The 21,255-nt window shown below is 46.4% G+C and overlaps 1 protein-coding gene across 9 annotated transcripts in view; it reads left to right on the top strand.

Annotated features, from left to right (window-relative positions):
• ZHX2 (zinc fingers and homeoboxes 2) overlaps positions 1-12,640 on the top strand; it is a 76,637-nt gene extending 63,997 nt beyond the window's left edge. For 8 of the 9 annotated variants that reach the window (XM_056330189.1, XM_056330182.1, XM_056330185.1 and 5 more), the window contains 2 exons: positions 3,278-5,987; positions 11,339-12,640. In XM_056330189.1, the coding sequence (XP_056186164.1) occupies positions 3,485-5,983 (2,499 nt within the window). In that variant the 5' untranslated portion in view covers positions 3,278-3,484 and the 3' untranslated portion in view covers positions 5,984-5,987; positions 11,339-12,640. Of the gene's footprint in view, positions 1-3,277; positions 8,879-11,338 lie in introns of all 9 variants that reach the window. The other variant, XR_008820551.1, reaches the window with a different exon arrangement.
• Positions 12,641-21,255: the final 8,615 nt, after the last annotated feature.

Here is a 21,255-nt window from a genome sequence, read left to right as displayed (position 1 = left end):
CACAGCAGAGAGCTTGCTGAGCTTCCAGAGACTGGGGAATTCAAAACATTTAGCCTGGCTTTTAAGAAACCTTTGATTGATTCAGAGTTGTAACCTAGCTGTTTCTCATCCTCCATCTTTCACTTCCACCCCATTCCTTTATCTTTTTGTTCTTAACTCCTTCTTCCCTCCCTTTTTTTTTTTTTTTTTTTTTTTCCTGGGGGGGGGGGGGGGGGGGGGCGCAGGTATTCAGTGAAACATAAATAAGCCCTGCTCTGTCTTTGATGTCTTTTGAATTTTCTTCCTTTTGCCACATGAATTTTGCAGAAAGTCATATATCAGAAAAAGAGCGGTCTGTTAAGTGCAGCTGTGTGGTCTGGGGGGAGAAGTGAGCCACAGAAGAGCATCCTGGGAGCCATGACTCCATCCTCATCTCCACCACACTGTCCCAGGGCACTGCCTTGCACCTCCCTTCCCTCATCTCTGAAAATCAGTGTCGTGAATGTGGTGGGATCTGCAGGGCAGAGCAAGGTGACCTAGGTATCTTCATTCTGTTTCCAGCAGCAGCTAGGCATGCAGAGCCCGTTCTGCTCCCTTCTCTCACCTTTTGGCCATGTTTCAGTCAGACTGGGTACAAGGGAAGAAGCTTCAGAGATAATTAATTTTGTGCAAGCATCATTAAAAACGGGTGGCCAGGAAGATGAGTGCTTGGACAGTTGCATGTTTGTCTCTACCTTCTGATCCTGTCTGCCATGGGATGCAGCAAGCCACAGATCCCAGCCAAAATACTTAGCAGGAGGACAATTGTGAGGAGCAGTAGAGGGAATTTTGAAGCAATATGTGGAAATAATGGAAAATGTTCAGTGTAAAACAGTTTAAATGTCAGTCAGCACAAATCTGTAGAAAACCAGGCATAATTTCTTCCACTGTTCATCTGATTGTTCATTATTAAAAGGCAGAAGGAAAAAAATGAAACAGGAAAGGAGATGTTGGCTCAGAAGTGCTAATGGCTTGGGGAATGGCAATGTCAACACTGGTAATCCTGGGTTGGAGGGAAATGGCACTGTGTCATCCTGAGCAAGGCAGAGTCTTAAGCCTGCAGACAACCCCATCCCTGTTTCACAGAGCTGGGCAAAGATGCTCCATTTCCCAGGGAAGCACCCAGAGCTTAAATGCACCCTTGAAAGTCAAGCAGATGCTCCAGTGCTTCACCGAATGGAAGCGAGCGTGCGGAAGCATCCCTGGTCTCTGTCGGGGCTGGGAGGTGTGGCAGTGGCTGTGAACGCAGAGCACCATGTGGTTGGGCTGGGGCATCCACAGTGTAACAAATAGCGTCTCTGCACAGCATCTTCTCAGTGGAGTACGTTTAGTGTTTCACAGCTCGTGTTTAGTGAGAGCCTGGTCTGCAAGGGTGCTTCATGGAGAATTTGTGTATGGACTGCTTCGTGTATGGAGAATTGCTTTACACTGGGTTTTGAGTACATGGAGCTGGAAGCTGCCATCCCTGCTCTTATCCCCAGCTGGAGCTGCTTCCTCTGGCAGTATATAATTTTGAGTTTCCATACGTATAGGAGTGGTATGGTCTGTGAGAGGCAGAGTAGCAGAAATATGCTCTAGAGACCTGCAAAGTATTCATCAGCTGCAAACAGAACCAAGAAGTTAGCAGCTGCTTTTACAGCCACTATTTCTGGCTCTTGTGCCAATGCATAAGCAGGAGGAGCAGGTTCAAGGGCAGCACCGAGGTGGTTATAAACCGTCCGTCGATGTTGGGTATGTGCCAATGTAACTGTAGTGGGATTTTACCTTGTTTGGTCTTCGTGTCTGCTGCGTGTTGGATGCATCTTGGCATTTACAGGCTTCAAAATGAGAAAATCTGCATTTGGTTAGACGTGAGATCATAGAATCACAGAACGGTTTAGGTTGGAAAAGACCTTTAAAGATCGTCTAGTCCACCCACCCCTGCCACGAGCCAGCACATCTTTCATTAGATTTCTAGTTCAGACTTTCCATTTAATATACTTATACAAAAGTCAGTGCAGGTCTTACCCACTATGCAAATCTGCACTTTCCATTCTCTTCCAGCTTGTAAACCCTAGTGCCTCCCCCACCCCATCCCAAAGACTCCTTGATTGTAAAAGATGAGTTTTCCATTGGGACTGGAAGTATTATGAATTCAGAGCCTTATCTGATCAGGAAGAGTAGCAAGTTGGAGTCAAGGATTGATTAGAAGAAGCATCTTGTCAAATAGGAGAATGGCGCTTTTTTTTTCTTTTTTTTTTTTCCTTTCTACTTAATGAAACTCTTCTGACAACTAAATTCCCCTCCTTCCCTCCACCCACTCCTGATGACTGTGGGTAGATTCTAAAACAACTGGTGTAGTTTTTCTTTGTGGTTGTTCTGACTGATGTTGACCTCAGATCCTTTGAAAAATATGTTTTATGGAATTCTTGCATTTGGGAACTTCCAAAACCGCTTTGACATATGAATCATGCTTAAAAATGCAATTGTTTTTTTAATTCTGTAGGGAGTGAAGTGCACAAATTAGGGCTTGATGAGAGTATCAGTGGGGTCACAGGAAGGCACCCTGTTTGAAAGTAATCTAAGGGCTTCTGTGACCTTTTGCCAGCTACTTCTGTCGATATTGAGTGAAAAAAAAGGTGTTTCAAGGAAATTTTTGTTCCAGAAAAGACTTGTTATGCCTCCATAGATCTGCTTCAGTTTCTTTGAACCCACCTTTCATCAAGACGCAAACCTTTGAAAGTGTTGATTTGCATTAACTCTTCCTTCTGCCTTTACTTCTACAACAAGGCAGTCCCTATAGCTTTATTTAGAAATCACCCATCATTAGTAACTGCAATCATTTTGTAGACATATTTACAAGGTAAGTGACAGTGGGAAGTAATTAAGTTTAATATAAATTGCACTCAATTTCAAATCTGCAGGCTCCAAAATAATAATTAATAGAAATTGCAGCTTCTATAAAAAGATGCAATATTTATAGCTGTATCTTCTTTCTTTTCCAGCTAAACACATTGAGTATAGTGGAAATTAAGATCCCCTGTCTGTTCAGTCTTACTTGTTTCAAAGCGGTTTTCTTCCTGTGGTGCACTTCACTGCAAATTTACCTGCTGCTTTTATTCATGGTGGGGAGATTTTTGACTTTTAAGTTAACGATGGAGGGTAGGAACAGTTCGGCATTGTCCAAAAGTCCTTGCAAATGCACGTAACTTGAGCTGTGGCTTTCTGCTGAACCTGTGTTTTGTAGATCAGTGCCTAACAACGGTGCTTTGTTTCATAGGTGTCATGCAGCTGACAGGTCTACTGGCAGAGCTGATGGTCACAGCCGGGGCGGAAATTCTTCATTAAAACAAAAAAACAGAGTAAAGTAATTGAGGAAGGTTGGAGCCACTTGTAAGATTTATTGAATTGATTGCTCACCCTGTCAAAAAAAAAAAAAAAAAAAAAGGTCATCGTTTGGGACGACAGCACGCTGCCAGCAGGTGCCATGGCTAGCAAAAGAAAGTCGACGACTCCCTGTATGGTGCGAACCTCTGAAGTCGTGGAGCAGGAAGGCACTGAGGGCGTAGAGGCTCCCAAAGAGAAGGGGGCTGGCACACCGCAGCAGGACTCTAAAAAAACCTGGCCTTCAGAAAGCTCAGTCAAGGACTGCGAAGTGGTTGAGGCAAAGCCCCCAGCTGAAAACCAGTCTAAGAAACCGCAGGGTGGTTATGAGTGTAAATACTGCCCTTACTCAACGCAAAACTTAAATGAATTCACAGAGCATGTTGACACTCAGCATCCAAACGTCATTCTCAACCCTCTGTACGTCTGTGCTGAATGCAACTTCACAACCAAAAAATATGATTCTTTATCTGACCACAACGCGAAATACCACCCAGGAGAGACCAACTTTAAACTGAAATTAATTAAACGCAATAATCAGACTGTTCTAGAGCAATCCATTGAGACCACCACTAACGATGTCGCTGTCACAAGCAGTGGCATAGAAAATGCAGAGTGTGAGGATTCACTTCACGGGGGAATTAGTGCCAGTAAAACACCAATGATGAAACTGGGGAAGCCTAAAGGGGAAACCAAGAAGGGACCTAAAAAGCCAGAAGAGGGAGTCGCGGAAAACCACGTGGATGGCACTCTCCCCCGCATCATAACTGAAGCCACTGAAGCTATTGCCTGTATAAATGGAGACCTTCTCCATGACGTGTTAGCCCACGTTATGCCCTCTGTACAGCTGCCACCAAATATTAACCTTGTCCCCAAGGTGCCGGTACCTCTGAACAGTACCAAATACAACTCTGCACTGGACACTAACGCAACCATGATCAACTCCTTTAATAAATTCCCTTACCCAACGCAAGCAGAGTTGTCTTGGTTGACAGCAGCATCAAAACACCCGGAAGAACAAATCCGAATCTGGTTTGCTACGCAGCGCTTGAAGCATGGTATAAGTTGGTCTCCTGAAGAAGTGGAAGAGGCAAGAAAGAAGATGTTCAACGGTACTATCCAGGCGGTTCCCCAAACCATCACTGTCCTGCCAGCTCCTTTGACAACTGCAAAAATGCCCCAGCCCATCATCCAGACGGCTTTGCCTTGTCAGATACTGGGCCAGACCGGTCTGGTTTTGACTCCCGTGTCAAATGGTTCAACTGTTTCCTGTTCACCAATTACACTTGCTGTTGCCCCCAACCAGGGGCAAAAGAGGACGATACAGACCTTATCAAGTGCCCCAGAGGCCAAGCGTCCTCATGTAGTTCAGGTGCCTGAAATTCCTGCCAAGCTGACGGCCGTACCCCTGACGCCAGCCAGCGAGCGAAAAAAGACCAAGGAGCAGATAGCGGAGCTGAAGGCTAGTTTCATGGCAAGCCAGTTTCCCGACGATGCAGAGGTCTACCGGCTGATACAGGCGACGGGTCTCTCCAGGAGCGAGATCAAGAAGTGGTTCAGTGACCACAGGTACAGAAGTCAAAGGGGCATTGTGCATATTCCTGGCGATCCTTTAGGGAAAGATCAAATAGCACCTTCAGCTGGTCGGCACGGCCGTTCGTTCCACCCATACACAGATTTTACTCCCCAGAGGTTCAAAGAGAAAACACAGGAGCAGCTTAGGGCCCTTGAGGAGAGTTTCCTAAGATGCTCTTTTCCTACCCAAGGAGAATTGGACAGGCTTCGAGTAGAGACTAAGCTGAGTAGGAGGGAGATAGATTCCTGGTTTTCTGAGCGGAGAAAGATAAGGGACAGCATGGAGCAAGCTGTCTTGGACTCAATGGGATCATACAGAAAAATTAAAGAACAAGGAACTCCCAATGGTGCAATAAGCCAGGCAGAACTGCTGAGTAGCTCTCAGCTCCCTGGTGCTTTGTCTGGATCCTCCACCACACTGAAGAAAACCCAGGAGCAGATTCATCTCCTGAAAAGCACGTTTGCAAGGACCCAGTGGCCATCACCCCAGGAGTACGACCAGTTAGCATCTCAGACTGGGCTCACAAGAACTGAAATAGTTCGCTGGTTCAAGGAAAACCGGTCTTCACTAAGAATGGGGTCGCTTAAATGGATTGACCAGTACCAGCAGCAGTATGCTGCTGATGGACATAACGACCAAAGCCAGAAAAAGGGCTCAAAACACTTTGAGAGTTCAAAGAACGGTAGTGAGGTGTCTCGGCAGCATTACCAGGAGCATAAAAAGCTGAATGAAGAGAATGGGGGGAAACTAGTGGTGAGAGCAAAAAGAGACTGTGAACCGCTGAAAGACTCTTTGTTGGGGAATCAAGCGGAGGGTATGGACAGGTTGGAGTGCAACAGCCACGACGGCCACGGCAGCGAGGAGAACGAGGAGCCAGCGGAGGTCAGTTGGGTGGAGGTGACAGTGGGTGAGGATGACGCTGCATCGGACTGTACAGACAGCTGGAGCCAAACGGCACCCGAAGGCCAGGCAGAGCTGGCGGACTTTGACTCTGAAAGTATATCTGGAGACAATTCCCACGTATAGACAGGTAATGCTGATGGTGCCCTGTTTCTCTGAGCCTGCCTCTGTCTGGGTGTGCTTCCAGCATCCTGTAGCCCCTCTTCGGTATAAATCCCTGGAGCCCATCCCTGCCGGATCCTTGTGCCTGCTGGATGCCTGAACAAAAGGGAGATCCTTCCTGCTTGTAAATTAAAGCAACTGCTTGGTAGGGGAGGGGTTAGTGCTGTTTGCCTTGTTTCTTGTCTCCTTGTGGGTCAAGTCCTGGATAAGGGAGATATTTTTTTTTATTATTTTTATTCTTTCTTGGTTTTGTGGCAATAAGTGACTAAACCTTTAACTTTCTGCCTTTGGGTGACATATGTCACCTCTGCAGCACTTGGTGTGAAAAGTACCAGCAGAGCTACACAAAGAAATAGTGACACTAGTTACTAATACGCCCCTTGCTAACACATCATTGATCTCCCATGAATAGATCCTGTGACCGTTTTTGCACCTTGGGTCCTTCCTTTGCAGCATCCTGCCCTGCTCAGAATAAAAGGTCACTGGGGGAAGGGCCCAGGACAGATACTGTTCTTTATGCAACAGCGAGGGGGAAAAAAAAAAAAAAAAAAAAAAGTTGTGGGGATTAAAGTGGCTCATGCAAATGTGCTCTCTTCCTCTTGCAGGTGAGAAGGTCTCCAACCTGGCTTTGTTCTGCCTGCTCACTCTAGAGGCTTAGGAAGTGCCCCAGACTAAGTTGTGTGGGTGTTTTAGCAGCTATTCTTCACAGGATCTTGAATTTAAAAGCAAGCTGCAGGGCTTTTCTTTAAGGGGGTTTTATGCAATCTTTCACCACGTGAAAGGATGTGTTATTTGGAGACCTGAAGCCTGTTTCTGATCACAGTTGCACAGGTATAAATCTGGAGCAAGCACCGTCAGCATTTCTTGACTCACATGGTAAATTGAGTTCATTGGAGCCTGTAACATTTTGTGCTCAGTATAACTGAGCCTGTCTCTCCCAAAACGGAGTCTCCTTAAGCTAGAACATCATGCATTAACAACCACAGTGAGAAAGCACCTGGTTTAGAAAGAGTAGTCTTCTGGTGTGTAATAAGTATAATGTACTTTAGCTTTTTTTTTTTTTTTAAAAAAAAAAAAGTATAAACATTAGATAATAAGAAAATACAAAAGCCAGGGCTGATGGAAGTCCCTCCACGCTTGTACTGAAGACTTTTACTGTTGCAGCTCCTATCTGTTGCAGAGGTGCAGTTTTCCTTAGCAAGCCCTGCTGGCTAGCCAGGAGCCTTCCATTTTCTTCCTGTGCAGTACTTGTCCAGAAGTATTCTGGACAGTTTCTCATGAGTTGAAAAGGGAAATCCTGCAGTGGTTTTATTTTGAACTATGAATTGTGTCAGCTAACTTTGAGAACTGTTTACACACCATCTGTATCGCGGAGTATCTTAACGCTCCAGACTGCAGTGCAAGGCACTGTCCTGCATTGTGCTTACACAAGTTGGTGATTAGGGATGTTGATGAGCAGGTTGTGTTAAAAGGCAGAGATTAAAGGGGGAAGGACATGGGAACATCAGCTGGAGGCAGGCACGCTGCAGTGCCACTGTTGTACAGCCACATCAGAAAGGAGAGCCAGGATCTGATCTGCCTTTTAAAATCAAATGCACAATGAATAAATGCATTGTGGAATTTTAATTTTTTTTTTCCCCAGGGTTGTTATTCCAGATCATTTCCCCTGTCTGGCTATAAATGTTCATATTGAGGAGAGGGAACAGACCAGGTGCTAGGAGAGGGAATGGGGAGGAGGGTGGGAGAGGGAGGATTGCCTGAAATCACTGTTTCTTACAAACCTTTTGTACCATGAAACCAAGCTCTGCAACAACCATCTTCCAGCAGCCTAGGTTTGGCGCCTGCATTTTTGTGCTTGTGAGCAGTGTTGGGCACATTGGTGTGCCCCTCCTTCCTCTGTGCGCTGAGATGCTGACCGTAAAGCCCCAGGGCTGTGGAGGTGCTCAAGTGTTATCAGAGAGGAATTTTAGTAAGAACTTTGATGTCAGTTAAACTTCTGCTGTGTTATCCTCCTGATGAGGAGCTTTCCAGTGGCTAGTCGTAAAATACACCTACTGAGAAGAGATGAGCTGGAGCAGGGCTTTTGCTGCGAAGACCATGCAGGAAGATCAGAGGACCGTTTTGTCCCCTGCTCTTTGCCCATTTCTCAGCATGCTGGCCTGGGGACTTGACAAAAGCCCAAAGTCTTTTTCATTTTCATCTGTTCTCCCTGTAAGTCTCAGCCCAGAAATGCAAGTGCCTGCTCTCTGGTGCCGGTGTGAAAGCCGTGTCACAGGTGTGACACAAAAGCTGGAAGCTTTATACCCCACACTGCCGGGACCTGTGGAGAAGTCCCAGCTACTGGCTCCTCTTTCCTTCAGAATAAGCTTTCACTCTCATCCTTGTGAAGCCTATCTGACATAATTTTTAACTATAACTTCGGTGGTAAATTAACAAGGCATTAGTGACCTCTGGGGTATGACTCAAAAGCAAAGACCGTGCACAACCAGAAGATGCCTGTTGTCATATAAAAGTCTGATTTATTTATTTTTCTTAACGTCATACTCCTTAGTACCTTAGAGGGGTTGTGTCACTGTCTTGGCCACACGTAAGAGGTGGACAAAAGAGCTGACAAGGGTCTTCTCTTCCTCTTGACCCTCTCACAGCCACAGTTACTTGAAACTCTCACTGCTGAACTGATGGGGCAGAAGCACGCTGCTTTGATATTCATGGGGTTGCTATTTTCTCAGCTTGATGTACATAGTTTGAAGTGAATGTTTCCTGATGATTGATCTCCATACGCCTGCTGTTGACTGAATTTTTTTGCAGCTTCTGTAAAATCCGAGCTGTTGCAGGCGATGTTGGTCACTCTTTGCTCTGGTGTGTAGTTTTATGAGTTTCTGAAACTATTAAGGCGTATTTGTGTTACAGCCTTGGAAAACTGAGTTTTTCAAAACTGATTTGTGTTCAGCAGATGCTGCTGCTGCAGTTAGTGGGAGTTTGACAAGTGCCTCATCTGAGCGAGAGCAGGATTTATGCCAGGCTCTGAAATACCAACCCTGGACTAAGAAAAGTCCCTGTTACTAAGTCCATATCTGAAGCTTTTGGTAAAACCTGATTTATCCCGCAGAGCAGTCAGGTTTCCTGAACAGGGGGGCTGAGAGACCTGTAGGGTACCAGGGCCTTTGAGATGTTGGGTGGCTGCTGTGGGGTGCACTAAAGCCATCACCGAAAATGCTCCAGATGCTGTGTAATGAGCCTTGAATCCCTCTTGTAACAACACCCAACTGCTCTATCAAGAGTATTTTAGCTCCCTTTCCATCAGTAGAGATATTCCTGCCTTCCAACAGCACAGGTCAAAATCAGGTCTGTTGTTCCCATTTGCTCAAGCCTGACAAATAGAAACTGGTCTTAAATTAAATACAGCAAATCACAGCTCAGACATGAGAGCAGGACCAGAGCATGGAGAGTGGCTGGCTGCTAGTGCTGGCTTTCTTCACAGCATTGTCTCCCTGTGGGGTTTTCCCAAGATCAGTGTTTCCTCAGCCCAGAGGTTTTGGGTTTGGCTTTTTTTTGTCTCAGAAGTGTGCATTTTTCCCCACCTCCACCTTCTCCACTGTAAACTTTCTTTTTTAGACTTATCTCAACCTTCATTTTAAGCCCAAACCTTGTAAGAGGTAGGCATCAAAGTCCATGGCTCACAGTGGGAGCAAGGTTGGTGGGCGCCCCAGAAGATGCAGCTCTGGCTCTTGATGGCTGTCACCACTGTGCTGTGGAGATGTGCCAAAAGAAATCTGTGTTTGTGAGTTGCACAGCAGGAAAAAAAAAAAAAAAGGTCCAAAGGAAGGCACCCCAGCTTATGCTGTCTGCATTGTACTGGGCATCGGAGGTGGTCTGGGTCCTCTTGGTGTCTCCCACCCCTCTTGCACTGCTGTCGGAGCAGAGATCAGTCGGTTACTGGTGGCCCAGTGCATTCCCCTGTGTCTGAAACTGGTAAAAGTGAACAGCACTGGGGTTTCTTTCCTTTTCTGTCCAAGTTCGCATTTTTCTTGTAGTTTAGGGTTTCATCCATAAAGTTAGCTATAGTGCCCGTTGCTGTTATGGGGCTCCAAGACGCCATCCTGAAGTCGGTATGGGGTTGGCTGTTTTTGCAGAATTCGGGTCACCCTAAAGCATTTCAGGGAGTGAAGCAGAAGTACGGAGGACTTGCTGTTTCCCCCGAAACCAGGGAGGCGTGTCAGAGACCCAAGCTGTAATGCAATGAGGGACTTCAGGGGGGGAAGCAAAACCCAACACAGAAATTAAAATTTTCCAGTGGGTTAGGAGGAGCAGGGGGCTACTTGAGGAAAGATCACAAGGATGGGGAAGACTTTTGCCTTTGTGTTGCTGCGAGCCTGTGCCTTTTCACTGGGCTCGACCCGGTATTGCGTTCTGTGTTGCTGATGCCAGACAGAGCTCGCTGCTTCTGTGGGAAATAACAGACCTGGTAGCAACATTCGTAAAAGGTATAAAATAAGGGGTTAGATCAGGTTTCAGTAAGTGCTGCTGCAGGATGGGTGAGGAGGATGCTGCAGGGAAGCCGCCTCGTGCTGCTGCATGCAGCTCCAGCCTGAGTGGGTGCTTGCACCTTTTGCACGTTTACACCTCAGTGGGGAAAAAACATGTTGAACGTAATCCCTGTCATAGAGCTCTTGCTCTGTGCTGGGAACCGGGGATATGTGTAGGCGGGTGAGTATTTGGAGGTTGGTTTTTGGGGGGTTATTTTTTAATCTCTGGTCCATGGTGCTGCAGCCTTCGTGGCACAGGAGTTGTAGCAGAGCCAGGGAGCTGCTTTGCAGAGCACAGGCACATGCAATTTTTTTCCATTGCCTTGCAGTTTGTATGATTATTTTTGAAATTGAAATTATTTTTTTTAAAACAAAAAGTATTTAATGAGAGGATTTACTGGGGAAGAAAGACCTGGAGTCTTCTTGTCTTTAGCACCGTCTGTCCTGTGGTTGCAAAGTAGCTGCCCCCAACCCATGTGCATGTTGTCTTCGAGCCAGCATGAGGATCTGCCTGAGGGGTATAGTGGTGAGGGATCAGCAGGGTCAAGGCTGGGCTGTACATCACTCTTAGAAATATACAGGGGGTTGTTAGCTGGGTATTACATACAGCAAAAATCCATTGCCCTACTGCAGCATCAAGCTGCAATAGGGATAGGCTTCAAGGTACAGTTAATACAAAATACAGTGCTGTTGTGTGTGCAGGGGTGTAAACTGGATGCTGGGTTAGTTGACAGCTCAAATAGTTGTTCGTAGTGCCTTCAAAAATAATATGCTGCTTTTATAATTTTTGCAGGGGTACTCCTCAGCTGCACTGTCCTGACGTTGAAGGGGAAATCCTGTCTGAAAATAGAAGAAAACTCTATTTTCCTGCCTGGGGTGAGATAGCGTGTTGCGACTCCAAGTCTCAGACCGCGCTTGCTCTCGTGGAGCATCATCATGGGATCATTTATAGTGCCAAAGTCCTACTACTGCATTAAAAAAAAAAAGAAAGAGGAAAGGGTTCTTGTACATAAGTTTCTCCTCCGCTTTTCTCCCACCCACTTTCCTGCCCAACCTCTTCCTCTACTGGAACAGATTTATACAATGTGGAAATTTTGTTAACTTTTTAATAGGTGCAAGTTATTCTTGCATATGATGCCATTGCAAAATTTGGGGGTTGGTTTGGGGGAGGAAAGTGTCTTGTGGGGGAGGGAGAGGAGATTTTTTTATTATTATTATTATTTTTCTGAAGCGTTTTGAGACAGATTTGCAGTCTTTTGGAGTCTTGTTGGTGCGGATCAACGTCTGAGCCCAGATCCCCACCCCGGTTTACATTTCAGCCCACTTAAACGCATTACGGGGTTGGGGAGGGTCATTCTGGAGTGGTTGGGGTTTGTTGTTTTTTCTTCTTCTTGTTTTGACTTTTTTGTTTTGTTTTATGGCCACTTCCTACTGGTTGAAGTATTTAATTCTCTGCTTTTCCATGCTCCTACAAGGCAAGTCTTCTCCAGCTCCTGTATTTCACTTTTCACAAGCCAGCCCCAGCTGTGGGTCTCTTAAGATTTGGCAAGAATGCCTTTTTTTTTGTTGGGTTTTTTTTTTTTTTTTAGCACTTTTTGTTTAAACATGCCATACAACCCCCAGGGGGGTTGGAGTGAGGAAATTAAGATGCTTCATAGTCTGAACTCGTTTGTGTTTCTTCAGCTGGTACAATGATGGACACCATAACCACCAGTCTGCCCTCCAGCTTTAGATGTTGTAGCGCACAACAGAAATTTCTGATTAACCTCTGCCACTAAATTTTTTTAGATCAATCCTAGGTTCCCGAGTGCACTTTTTTTTTTTTCCCCAAATACTGCTAATTGGATTTGTGTGGGGGTGTCTGTCTGTGCATGTGTGAGGAGGAGGAGGAGGGAGAGCAGGAGCGTGCGTGTGTAGACGAGCGGGTGCAAGAGCTGTCCGGTGCATTCCTCTGACGAGCTGGGTTTGGAAAACTTACCCACCTTTCAAGTACACTGCACAAAGAGGATGCTAGGGAGTTTGAATAAATCCAACTTTTCTAACTTGTTGCTCATTTGTTGTAACTCAATAAAACAAAGACTAAACATTTTGGTAACCTTTTCATAGGCTCTTTTTTTTTTAATGATGATTTTTATTTTAGTTCATTTCAAACTCAACCCCACCAGCTCTCCCTGGTGCACAAGAGCTCGGTGTCTTTAGAGCCACGATTAGGGGTTTAACTTGTTTTGCGGTAATTGGCTTGGCAAACACTAACCAGATTATTTATTTCCCCAGTGTCAGATGGCTCTTTCCCATGCAGGGGGGTCAGATAGCCCCTGAGAGTGAGGATTACGGGGATTTTGTTTGCAAACACAACTTGAATGAGTGAATGAATGAAAGAAACGGTCCCCATGACTCACCCGTACGGTTATTTTTATTAATCATCAGCACAACGTTTAAGTGTCGAGCGAGGTTTGCAGTGGGCGGCAGCAAGCACTTTGCGACTTTCCTTGCAGTAAAGTCATCTAGTTTATTGCTGAAGAGGAGTGACTGGATGGGGCAGCATTTGTACTTGCTGCGTTTGCATGTCCCGGGCCAGTAGCAAGAGGTGGGGAAGCAACCTCTGCTCCTCCATGGGCAAAGGCAGCATGACAGGATGCGTGTGTCCCATCACACGTGGCACTGATGCCCATGCAGTCATGCCCATACCCCCCATGCAGGTTGTCGCAAGCATCAGGTGGCTGCCAAAAAGAAAATGCCTTTGAGGATGATCCTCCAGGACTTCAAAGTTGTAACTGAAACTAATTGCTGCTTCTGTCTGCTTTGCTTACATGAAAGGATGCTAATATTTTAATTGCCCTTGTGCAGTTTTTAACAGCCACTTGGCGGCTTAATATTCCAGTTTGCATCTCTCCTGTCTGATGTGTGTGTACGTCTTGTGTGTCTGGAGCGCTGACCTACTTTGCTTTACCAGCAGCGCTCCCAGGGAGCTCAGCAGGAGGTTTAGGAAGAACAAGACCCACCTGGGTTTTTCAGATTTGTGTAGCTCCAGACATGGTGGGATTAGGGCCCAGGATGGAGCTTCTTAGGATCTCTGCAATTCAAATAAAACAATAGCAGCGGCCCTGGAGTCTGTCATCACACGGATAATAAAACTGAAGCTCTCCCACAGCAAACAAATAGGCTTGCAAAAGGCTGGCGCAGCATTTGGTGGCATTGGCAGGCTGGTGACACAGAGGAGGTTTGTGCAGGCAGGTTGTGGTGTGATACCAAACCTTCTGATGCCAGGTTCCACTGGGGAAAGACGATCCAGTGGCCTCTCTTTTTTTTTTTCTTTTTTTTTTTTTTTTTTTTCCCCAGCTTAAAGCAACCCAGGTCCCCACAAAGACTGCTTCAGCGTGGCTGCAGGAACGGGTTCACAAACTGGGCATGGCAAGCAGGCTTTGGTTTTAATTAATACGGATGCAGGGACTGCGTTTCTAGTAGAGTCCAAGCAGCGAGGCACAATCGGGACATTGTTTGTGCACGGCAGCCATTCGGGACAGCTTTGGCCATGGGGTTTCATTGCACACGGATGAAAATAGGCTGCTGACACCAAGTTTCCTCCCACACAGCCTTGCCTGCCGGGTGCAGGAGCCTGGCATTTGCATCACGGAGCCCTGCACCTGGCAAAGCCCCACAGTGCGGAGCTGGCTGGGACCCCTGGCTCCAGCAGCCCCTGGTGCTCAGGTTTTGATTGACATCCTTCACAATGTGTTTTAACCTAAGTCTCTTGAAAGTGTTCTAATCGGAAGAGATCTAAACACACAAAAAACCCAAACTTCACACTTGTTTTTTAAAATGTGGCTTGTAGAAAACTCCATCTCTCGGAAGTCAGGAACAAGTTGACTCTGCTTCCTTAAATTGTTCTGCTTCTATGCTGACCAGAGGATGGGTTTTTGTTACATATACACTTTACTTATCCTGCCTGGTCCATAAGGCGCAGGGAAAGGTGCTGCTCAGTAAATGAGCTGCTGTTAACTCGTTATTGCTGTCAGATCTGGGGACTCCCAAGCGCGTAATAACACAGGTACAATTTAGGACAGGTCAGACAGAAACTTTAATAATTAAGTGTGATCACAGTGAGAGACCACTCAGACAGCAGAGAATAACCGCAGCACAGAATGGTTTGGGTGGGAAGTAACCTTCAAAGATCATCTCATCCAACGCCACTGCCATGGGCTGGGACATCTTTCACTAGGATCAGGTTGCTCAAAGCCCCATCCAGCCTGGCCTTGGGAAATTCTGGGGCAGAAACTTCAGCGTATAGGACCTCCCTACAGGCTAAATGATTTGTTCTTCACAAATCCTTTGCAGTTGCAGGATTCCCTCTCAGAAGAAAGGGTGACCCAACACAGGCTGAAGGGGGGCCAAGCTGAGTTATGCAAGAAATCTGAGTGATTATGAGCATAATGATAATTATGTGGTGATAACTTAAAAAGCTGGAGAAATAACATAGGTAAAACGGAAACCAGGATAAGTAATACTTGTGCGTTATATTCACCATTAGCAGAAATTTAACCACTGAAACTTTCAGTGTCATCTTCTTGTAGCCCTCAGATATTGTTAGGTAGCAAGCAAAAAGATGCACCCTGAAATCTTACTAGCTTACAGAACGGGAAAAAGAATTCATTTCAAAGGCACATAAAGCAACACTGTAGGCAGTCCGTTTGGCACCCTGATAGTAAGGAAAGCCCACACCAGTGGTGGAAATGAACTTTTTTTTTTAATCATCTGCTGAGGAAGAACAGAGACCTGAGACCACTGAGACGATTGAAAGGGAAGACTTCTGTACTCACTGGATCAGTAACTACTGGAAAGCAGTTATGAATGGGGCCTGTGGCTCTTAGGCATAATTCTGAAAACACAGTAAAGCAGGAAAAGTGGATGTATTGGGAGCAAGAGAATGTGAGATGCACAGCGAAGGAATGCAAAAGCAGCATTAAAAAAACCAAGGCAGAGTTTCTTGGGTGTTACACAGCTGAACCATATCCCAATCAGATTACTGCAAACTCAAGCGAGGACAGAGGTAAGAGCTGAGTGACCGGGGAATTGTCAGACCTAATCACACAGCACACATCTTGAGTGCAGTAAGCAAAAGCAGGGTTTTTCCACTGTTTCTCCAAAATGGTAGTTCTAATTATATTACAATTGTTATTAAGTGTACTGTGAAAACCACACGGCCAGCAAATTGACTCAGGTACAGTAAATGAGACATTTAAGAAGCTGCTTCAGTACGCAAACTTACCCTCTCCTTGCTCTGTTTTGATCTTTCTTAAAAGTCTGGATCATCCCAGTGCAATATATCCAGTAAAATCTAGCATGCAGCAATCTTAATCTAAAAAAATAAAAAAAAAAATCATTGTTTTTGCAACACATCTAGGCGTTATTATGAGTTAGTTAAAGAAGTAATAATACCATTACCATTAACCTGAGTCTATGGACAGAGAAACTGGGAGATGTGTGCAGTTGGTCAGACTGCAGAATAAACATGCTAAAGGTAAGAGCTGGAGTTCAGCTTGGCCTTATCTTGACTTCTCAGCAAGGAAGATTCATTTTATATTTGTATCAAATCATTGCCATTCCACTGGCATTTCTTACTCTTTCACCCAAAGCTTTGTCCTTTGCCAGAGCCACTTGCAAAGTGGGGCTCCTTGGGGACCCGCATCCTGTACGATCCCACCAGGACACCCCTCTCTTCCCCAGTGCAGCTCTCTGGGCAAAGCTTTCACCTTCCTGCCTTCATTCCCTCCACCTTTCAAGTCTCTCCTGTCTCCTATTTCCAGCGACCCTCCTTTTGGTCACAGTTTAACCCCAGCCGGCAACTAGAGCCCCACGCAGCTGCTGGCTCGCTCCCCCCGCAGCGGGCAGGGCAGAAGAGAATAGGAAGGGTAAAAAGGAGAAAACTCATGGGTCGGGATAAAGACAGTTTAACAGTTAAAGCAGAAGCCATGTGCACAAGCAAAGCAAAACAAGGAATTCACTCACCACATCCCATGGGCAGGCAGGTGTCAGCCATCCCCAGGACAGCAGGGCTCCGTCATGCGTAATGGTTACTCAGGAAGATGAACACCATCAGTCTGAATGTCCCTCCCTTCCTTCTTCTTCCCCCAGCTTGATGTGCTGAGCATGCCATCCTATGGTATGGAACGTCCCTGTGGTCGGTTGGGGCCAGTTGTCACGGCTGTGTCCCCTCCCCACTCCTTGTGCCCCCCCAGCTGCTCGCTGGTGGGGTGGGGTGAGAAGCAGAAAAGCCCTCGGGGCTGTGTAAGCGCTGCTCAGCGATAAACAAAACATCCCTGAATTAGGAACACTGTTTCCAGCACAAATCCAAAACACAGCCCCATACCAGCCACCATGGAGAAAATTAACTCTGCCCTGGCCAAAGTGAGCACAGGGATCCCCACATGAGGCACCAGGTGCCCCCCCCAGCCCGGCTGGCATTTCCAGCCATTGCTGCAGCTGCTCTTTTATTCCCACGGAGGGCAAATTTCCCTTTAAAGCAGGAGCTCACAGCGTGCCCCAGGGTGCTTTATAACACATTAACATGTACGTGTGATTAAATCCCTCTTGGCATTAAGAGCATCACTATCTCCTCAGCTTGAGAGGAATGGAGCCATGCAGCCTCTTCGGCCTCCCTGAACTGCTCACACCAAGTCACTGATGCTAGAAGGCATTTTGCCACGCAGCGGCATTTAACATACACCTGTACCTAAATGGTCAAATTTGACATATTTTGCTTTTTTGTCCTCCCATAACCCCTGCAGTCCCCCTCCTCTCGGCACAGGGGACATCAGTTAATGCTGGTGAATGATGATGCAGCTCTTCAGCGAGGTGGAAATACCTGACTTTGCCTCCTGCCTCGCTGCGCTCCCAAAACACAGATTAAACAGCAACATCATGTCTTACCACCTGTTAAACCTCTTCATACATGGATCCTCCCCAGCATCTATTCAGCGTAACCAGGGTTTCACACAAATTCAGGCTTAATTTGGCAGCACCGATGGTCCATTGTCTACAACTCTGCTCCAGGTTCTCCCCAAGGTGCTTGGGAACATTTACTTGGGTTGGCCATAGCTTCAATTGTTGAGCCCCATGGGATGGCTGCTGCCTTATCCAAAGGGCCATGTCCACCCCATGCTCTCTCCCAAAACTGCCTCCAGCTGAGGGGAGGATGCTGAGCAGGGAGGCTGGCCCTGACAAGCCAGGGAGGCTGCCTGCAACCAGGAATTTAAATCTGCACTAAATTTGATCAATTGATGTAGTTACTAGTTTTTACTTGTGACACATTTGGAGATAGAGCTAGGCAGTGCACATACTAAGAGCAAGGAGACACATCTGGAACAGCTGTGACAAATAGGATGCCAGAAGTTTTGGTATCATCAGCCCCATTATACAGCGGGCAGGCAGAAGTACCCCAGATGGCAAAGCACAGCTCCAAACCTGTTCTCCAGCCCAGATGCAGCTACCACCAGGCTTCAACCACAACCGGGCAGTGGGAAAAGAGCATCTGGGTTGGGGTGGGAGGTCTGCGGGTTCAACCCGCTCTCCACGATGCTGACACAGCCCAGGTGAAGAGCCCAGAGCCAGGAGCACGAGCCAAGACCTATCCCCTCCATCTGAAGGGCAGCATGCTCGAAGGCTCCCTTATTAGGGATTTAAACAAAAGGAATTTTAATCTTTTTTTTTTTTTTTTTCTTTTTAATGTCAGCATTTGAATGTGGGGGGATGGAAATTTTAACATGAAGCCACACGCTGTAGGTCATGGAAAGGCAAGGCAGACATTGTCTTCAGTAATATTAAAAGGAAGACCAACCCTGCTGTGTCAGAGCGAAAAAAATGAATACTTCTTTTGATTGGAAAGAAAGTTTCTCCATGCCCGGTTGCAGTGCAGCATTGCACAACGGAGACTGCTGCGGCTGGGAGCAAGGAGAATTAATTACTTTGCTTTTTGAAGCATGGGCTGCTCTGCTCTGCTGTGCCAGCTCCAAGAATGATAAGCACTTATCCAAAGAGTGCAATTTTGTCCTCTGGTGCAGGAGTTCTGCCTGTCTAAATCACAGGAGGCTGCTTTTGTTTTCTTCATACTTGGCCTATGCTTGACCTGGGCAGCATCACCACCTTTTCAGCCTCACAGACACCAATTTTGTGCCACCCGAGAGGACACCAGACCAAGCATCGGCGTTGACCACAAAGCACCATGGTGTAATGGCAGTCGGCACCATCCCAGAGTGCTGGTGACCGTCACCACAGCACATTACAGCCCCGCAGCACAGGCAGAGTTTTGCCAAATACAAATTTATCTCCAAACCACCTCCTCTCAGGGTATTTTGCTTTCAAGGGCATTTCAGCATCTAAACAGAGATGAAGTACACCTCTCTCCGAGCAAGCAGGTGGTGGGGTGGTGGCACTGAAGGATGTCTTCAGCGTTTTGTCCTCAGCTGGGCAGCAAGTCATGCTGCAGAACAGGCTTATTGATGATGCATTTGGCCTTTCAGGGGGTTGAATTGTTTCCTTGAGTCTCTTACCCCCCTTTATTCATTTAGAAGGAAGTATTTTTTTTATACAAGTGACTTGGAAGCTGAAGTAATACAGGTTGCTGAAGCTTTCCTCCTGGGCTCACAAATAACTTCCAGGTGGCCCTTGGCAGCAGAGAAATGGTTTCATTCCGTAAAAGCACCACCTACCAATTCAGGATAGCTGCAGATGCTGCCGCACTGACCTTCAACAAGCAAAATCACATGATGTTTACATTTTCACCATGGTGTTGACATCCCTTCTGAAAAAGAGCAATTCCCACCTCTCCCAGGATCACCGTTTGTGGCTATCTGCAGCCTCAGCCTGACAGTTGTAACTCCTACCTCTCCTCCTAATCATGAATTTTTGGCAAAAGCTGATGATTTACCTAAACCGTTGCAAAAAAACCAAAGGACACAGGCACAGGCCAGTTTTTACATGAACAGCTCCTGCTGGCCTGCTGTTAACACACTATTCCAGCAATACCCCACAAGCCTCATCCCAGTTCTCTGATGGTAGAGCCAAAACCAATGTCTCCTCAACATCCTGCACACTGAAGTTCTTAATTCATCTTCACAGCATCAATATTTTTTTTAAAATGTAACAAGCAGACTAAATATAATAGCTACTCGGAGCTTATCAGGCTTTTGCCATCCATTTCTTGATGCAAGCTAGAACTGCCCTACTTCCCATGCCTTGCATAACTGACGTTAATTTGCTGCTCCTGAGTCACAGCCACCAGCACCTAAGCAAGCCAAGAAACAAGCTCACAGACAAGATCGATCAGCACTTATTTGAAATTATGTTCTTCCTGAATTACCATGTGCAGATCATTTCTTAATTGACACTTACGGTTGTTCAACACTACATCGATGCTTCAAATAAGACCCAGACTACCAGTTCTTAAAACTGTCACCATTCAGGTTGTAAGAGATACAGACAGATGATGTACAGGAGTGGGGGGAAAAAATTTTGCCCACAACCTATCTGTTGCAGCTGCTATTCAGAAAGAGGGCTTGCAGATCCAGGGCACCAACATACTTTATTCCAGCCTTCTCCCTTCCCACCTGCATTCACCAGCTCTTTACTGGGTTTGCAGTACCAGTCAGTGGCTGTTTCCTGGCAAACATGTAGCAAAGCTGAAGCCTGACACACAGTGGCATTCTCTGAAATAAATGCAAGTCCACAGAATTGCCCTCATTTGGGCAACATGCAGTTTACAATTGCTCCCTGCCCAGCAAGGAACATCTAAGAGTAAGCGAGCTTACCTTCAAGCACTTACTTCAACACAGCTTGCAATTTTAAGATATTCCTCTGAAAAGGGGAAAGACCAAAGCTTTATAGGCCAGATAGCAAATGATTTGGCCCACTGATTCATTTCCACCTTGGGTCAAAAAAATAGCAGTGATGCAGTGACATATGCATACAGTATGAGTGATCCTGGCAGTGCCAACAGCGCTGTATTAAAGATCACCAGATATAAAGGAGGTGCCACATGCTGTCCTGCCCCTCGTGCTGGCTGGAGGCAGACCCACAGCCCTGCTGCCAGGCTTTTCCAGGGCCAGGTGCTCCTCCCCAGCTTCTCCGCTGCCTGGCCCCTCACCTTCTGCTGGAGCCCCCACAGAGAGTGAGCAGGAACAAGCCCATCTCTACGCATTAAAAAACAAATCAACCTGTACGAGGGGGACTGAATTCCCTCTAGCCTTTCAAGCTATGGAGGCATCAAGACAAAACTATTCTTGGAGCGCCTTCCCCGAGGCCAGGGTGCTGCCTCCATGGTCAGAGGTGCAGTCGCTTTCCTGCTTGCTACTCTTTTCCCTGGATTCCTCCTGCTTTTCCTCCCCTTCAGTAACACGCACACGCATCCTCTCTTGGAGCGTTTTTTTTTCTTTCAACAATGCAGCCAGGGGTCACAATTAATCACAGAGTTTTCCATACTCCATTTCCCTGCTCATTGTCCTGTGCCGCTTGTTGAGAACCTTATCTTTATTAGCTGGTCTTATCACGACTCGGTTACACATTAACAGAAACTCTCCTTACTCAGCAGGATTTCCTTAGGATGGCATTGCTTTCGGCTTCAGAGAGCAGCTCTGTGGAGCGAGCCGCTCCGCTACCGCCAGCCTAGGAAGTCACTGATCTCATTTAAGATGCACGAGGGGACACAGAAAGCTGTAG

The sequence above is a fragment of the Falco biarmicus genome, chromosome 3 (assembly GCF_023638135.1).
Source record: "Falco biarmicus isolate bFalBia1 chromosome 3, bFalBia1.pri, whole genome shotgun sequence".
Classification (NCBI taxonomy): Eukaryota; Metazoa; Chordata; class Aves; order Falconiformes; family Falconidae; genus Falco; species Falco biarmicus.
The sequence above is the reverse complement of the archived record's forward strand: the minus strand, read 5'-3'. Positions and strand labels throughout refer to the sequence as shown.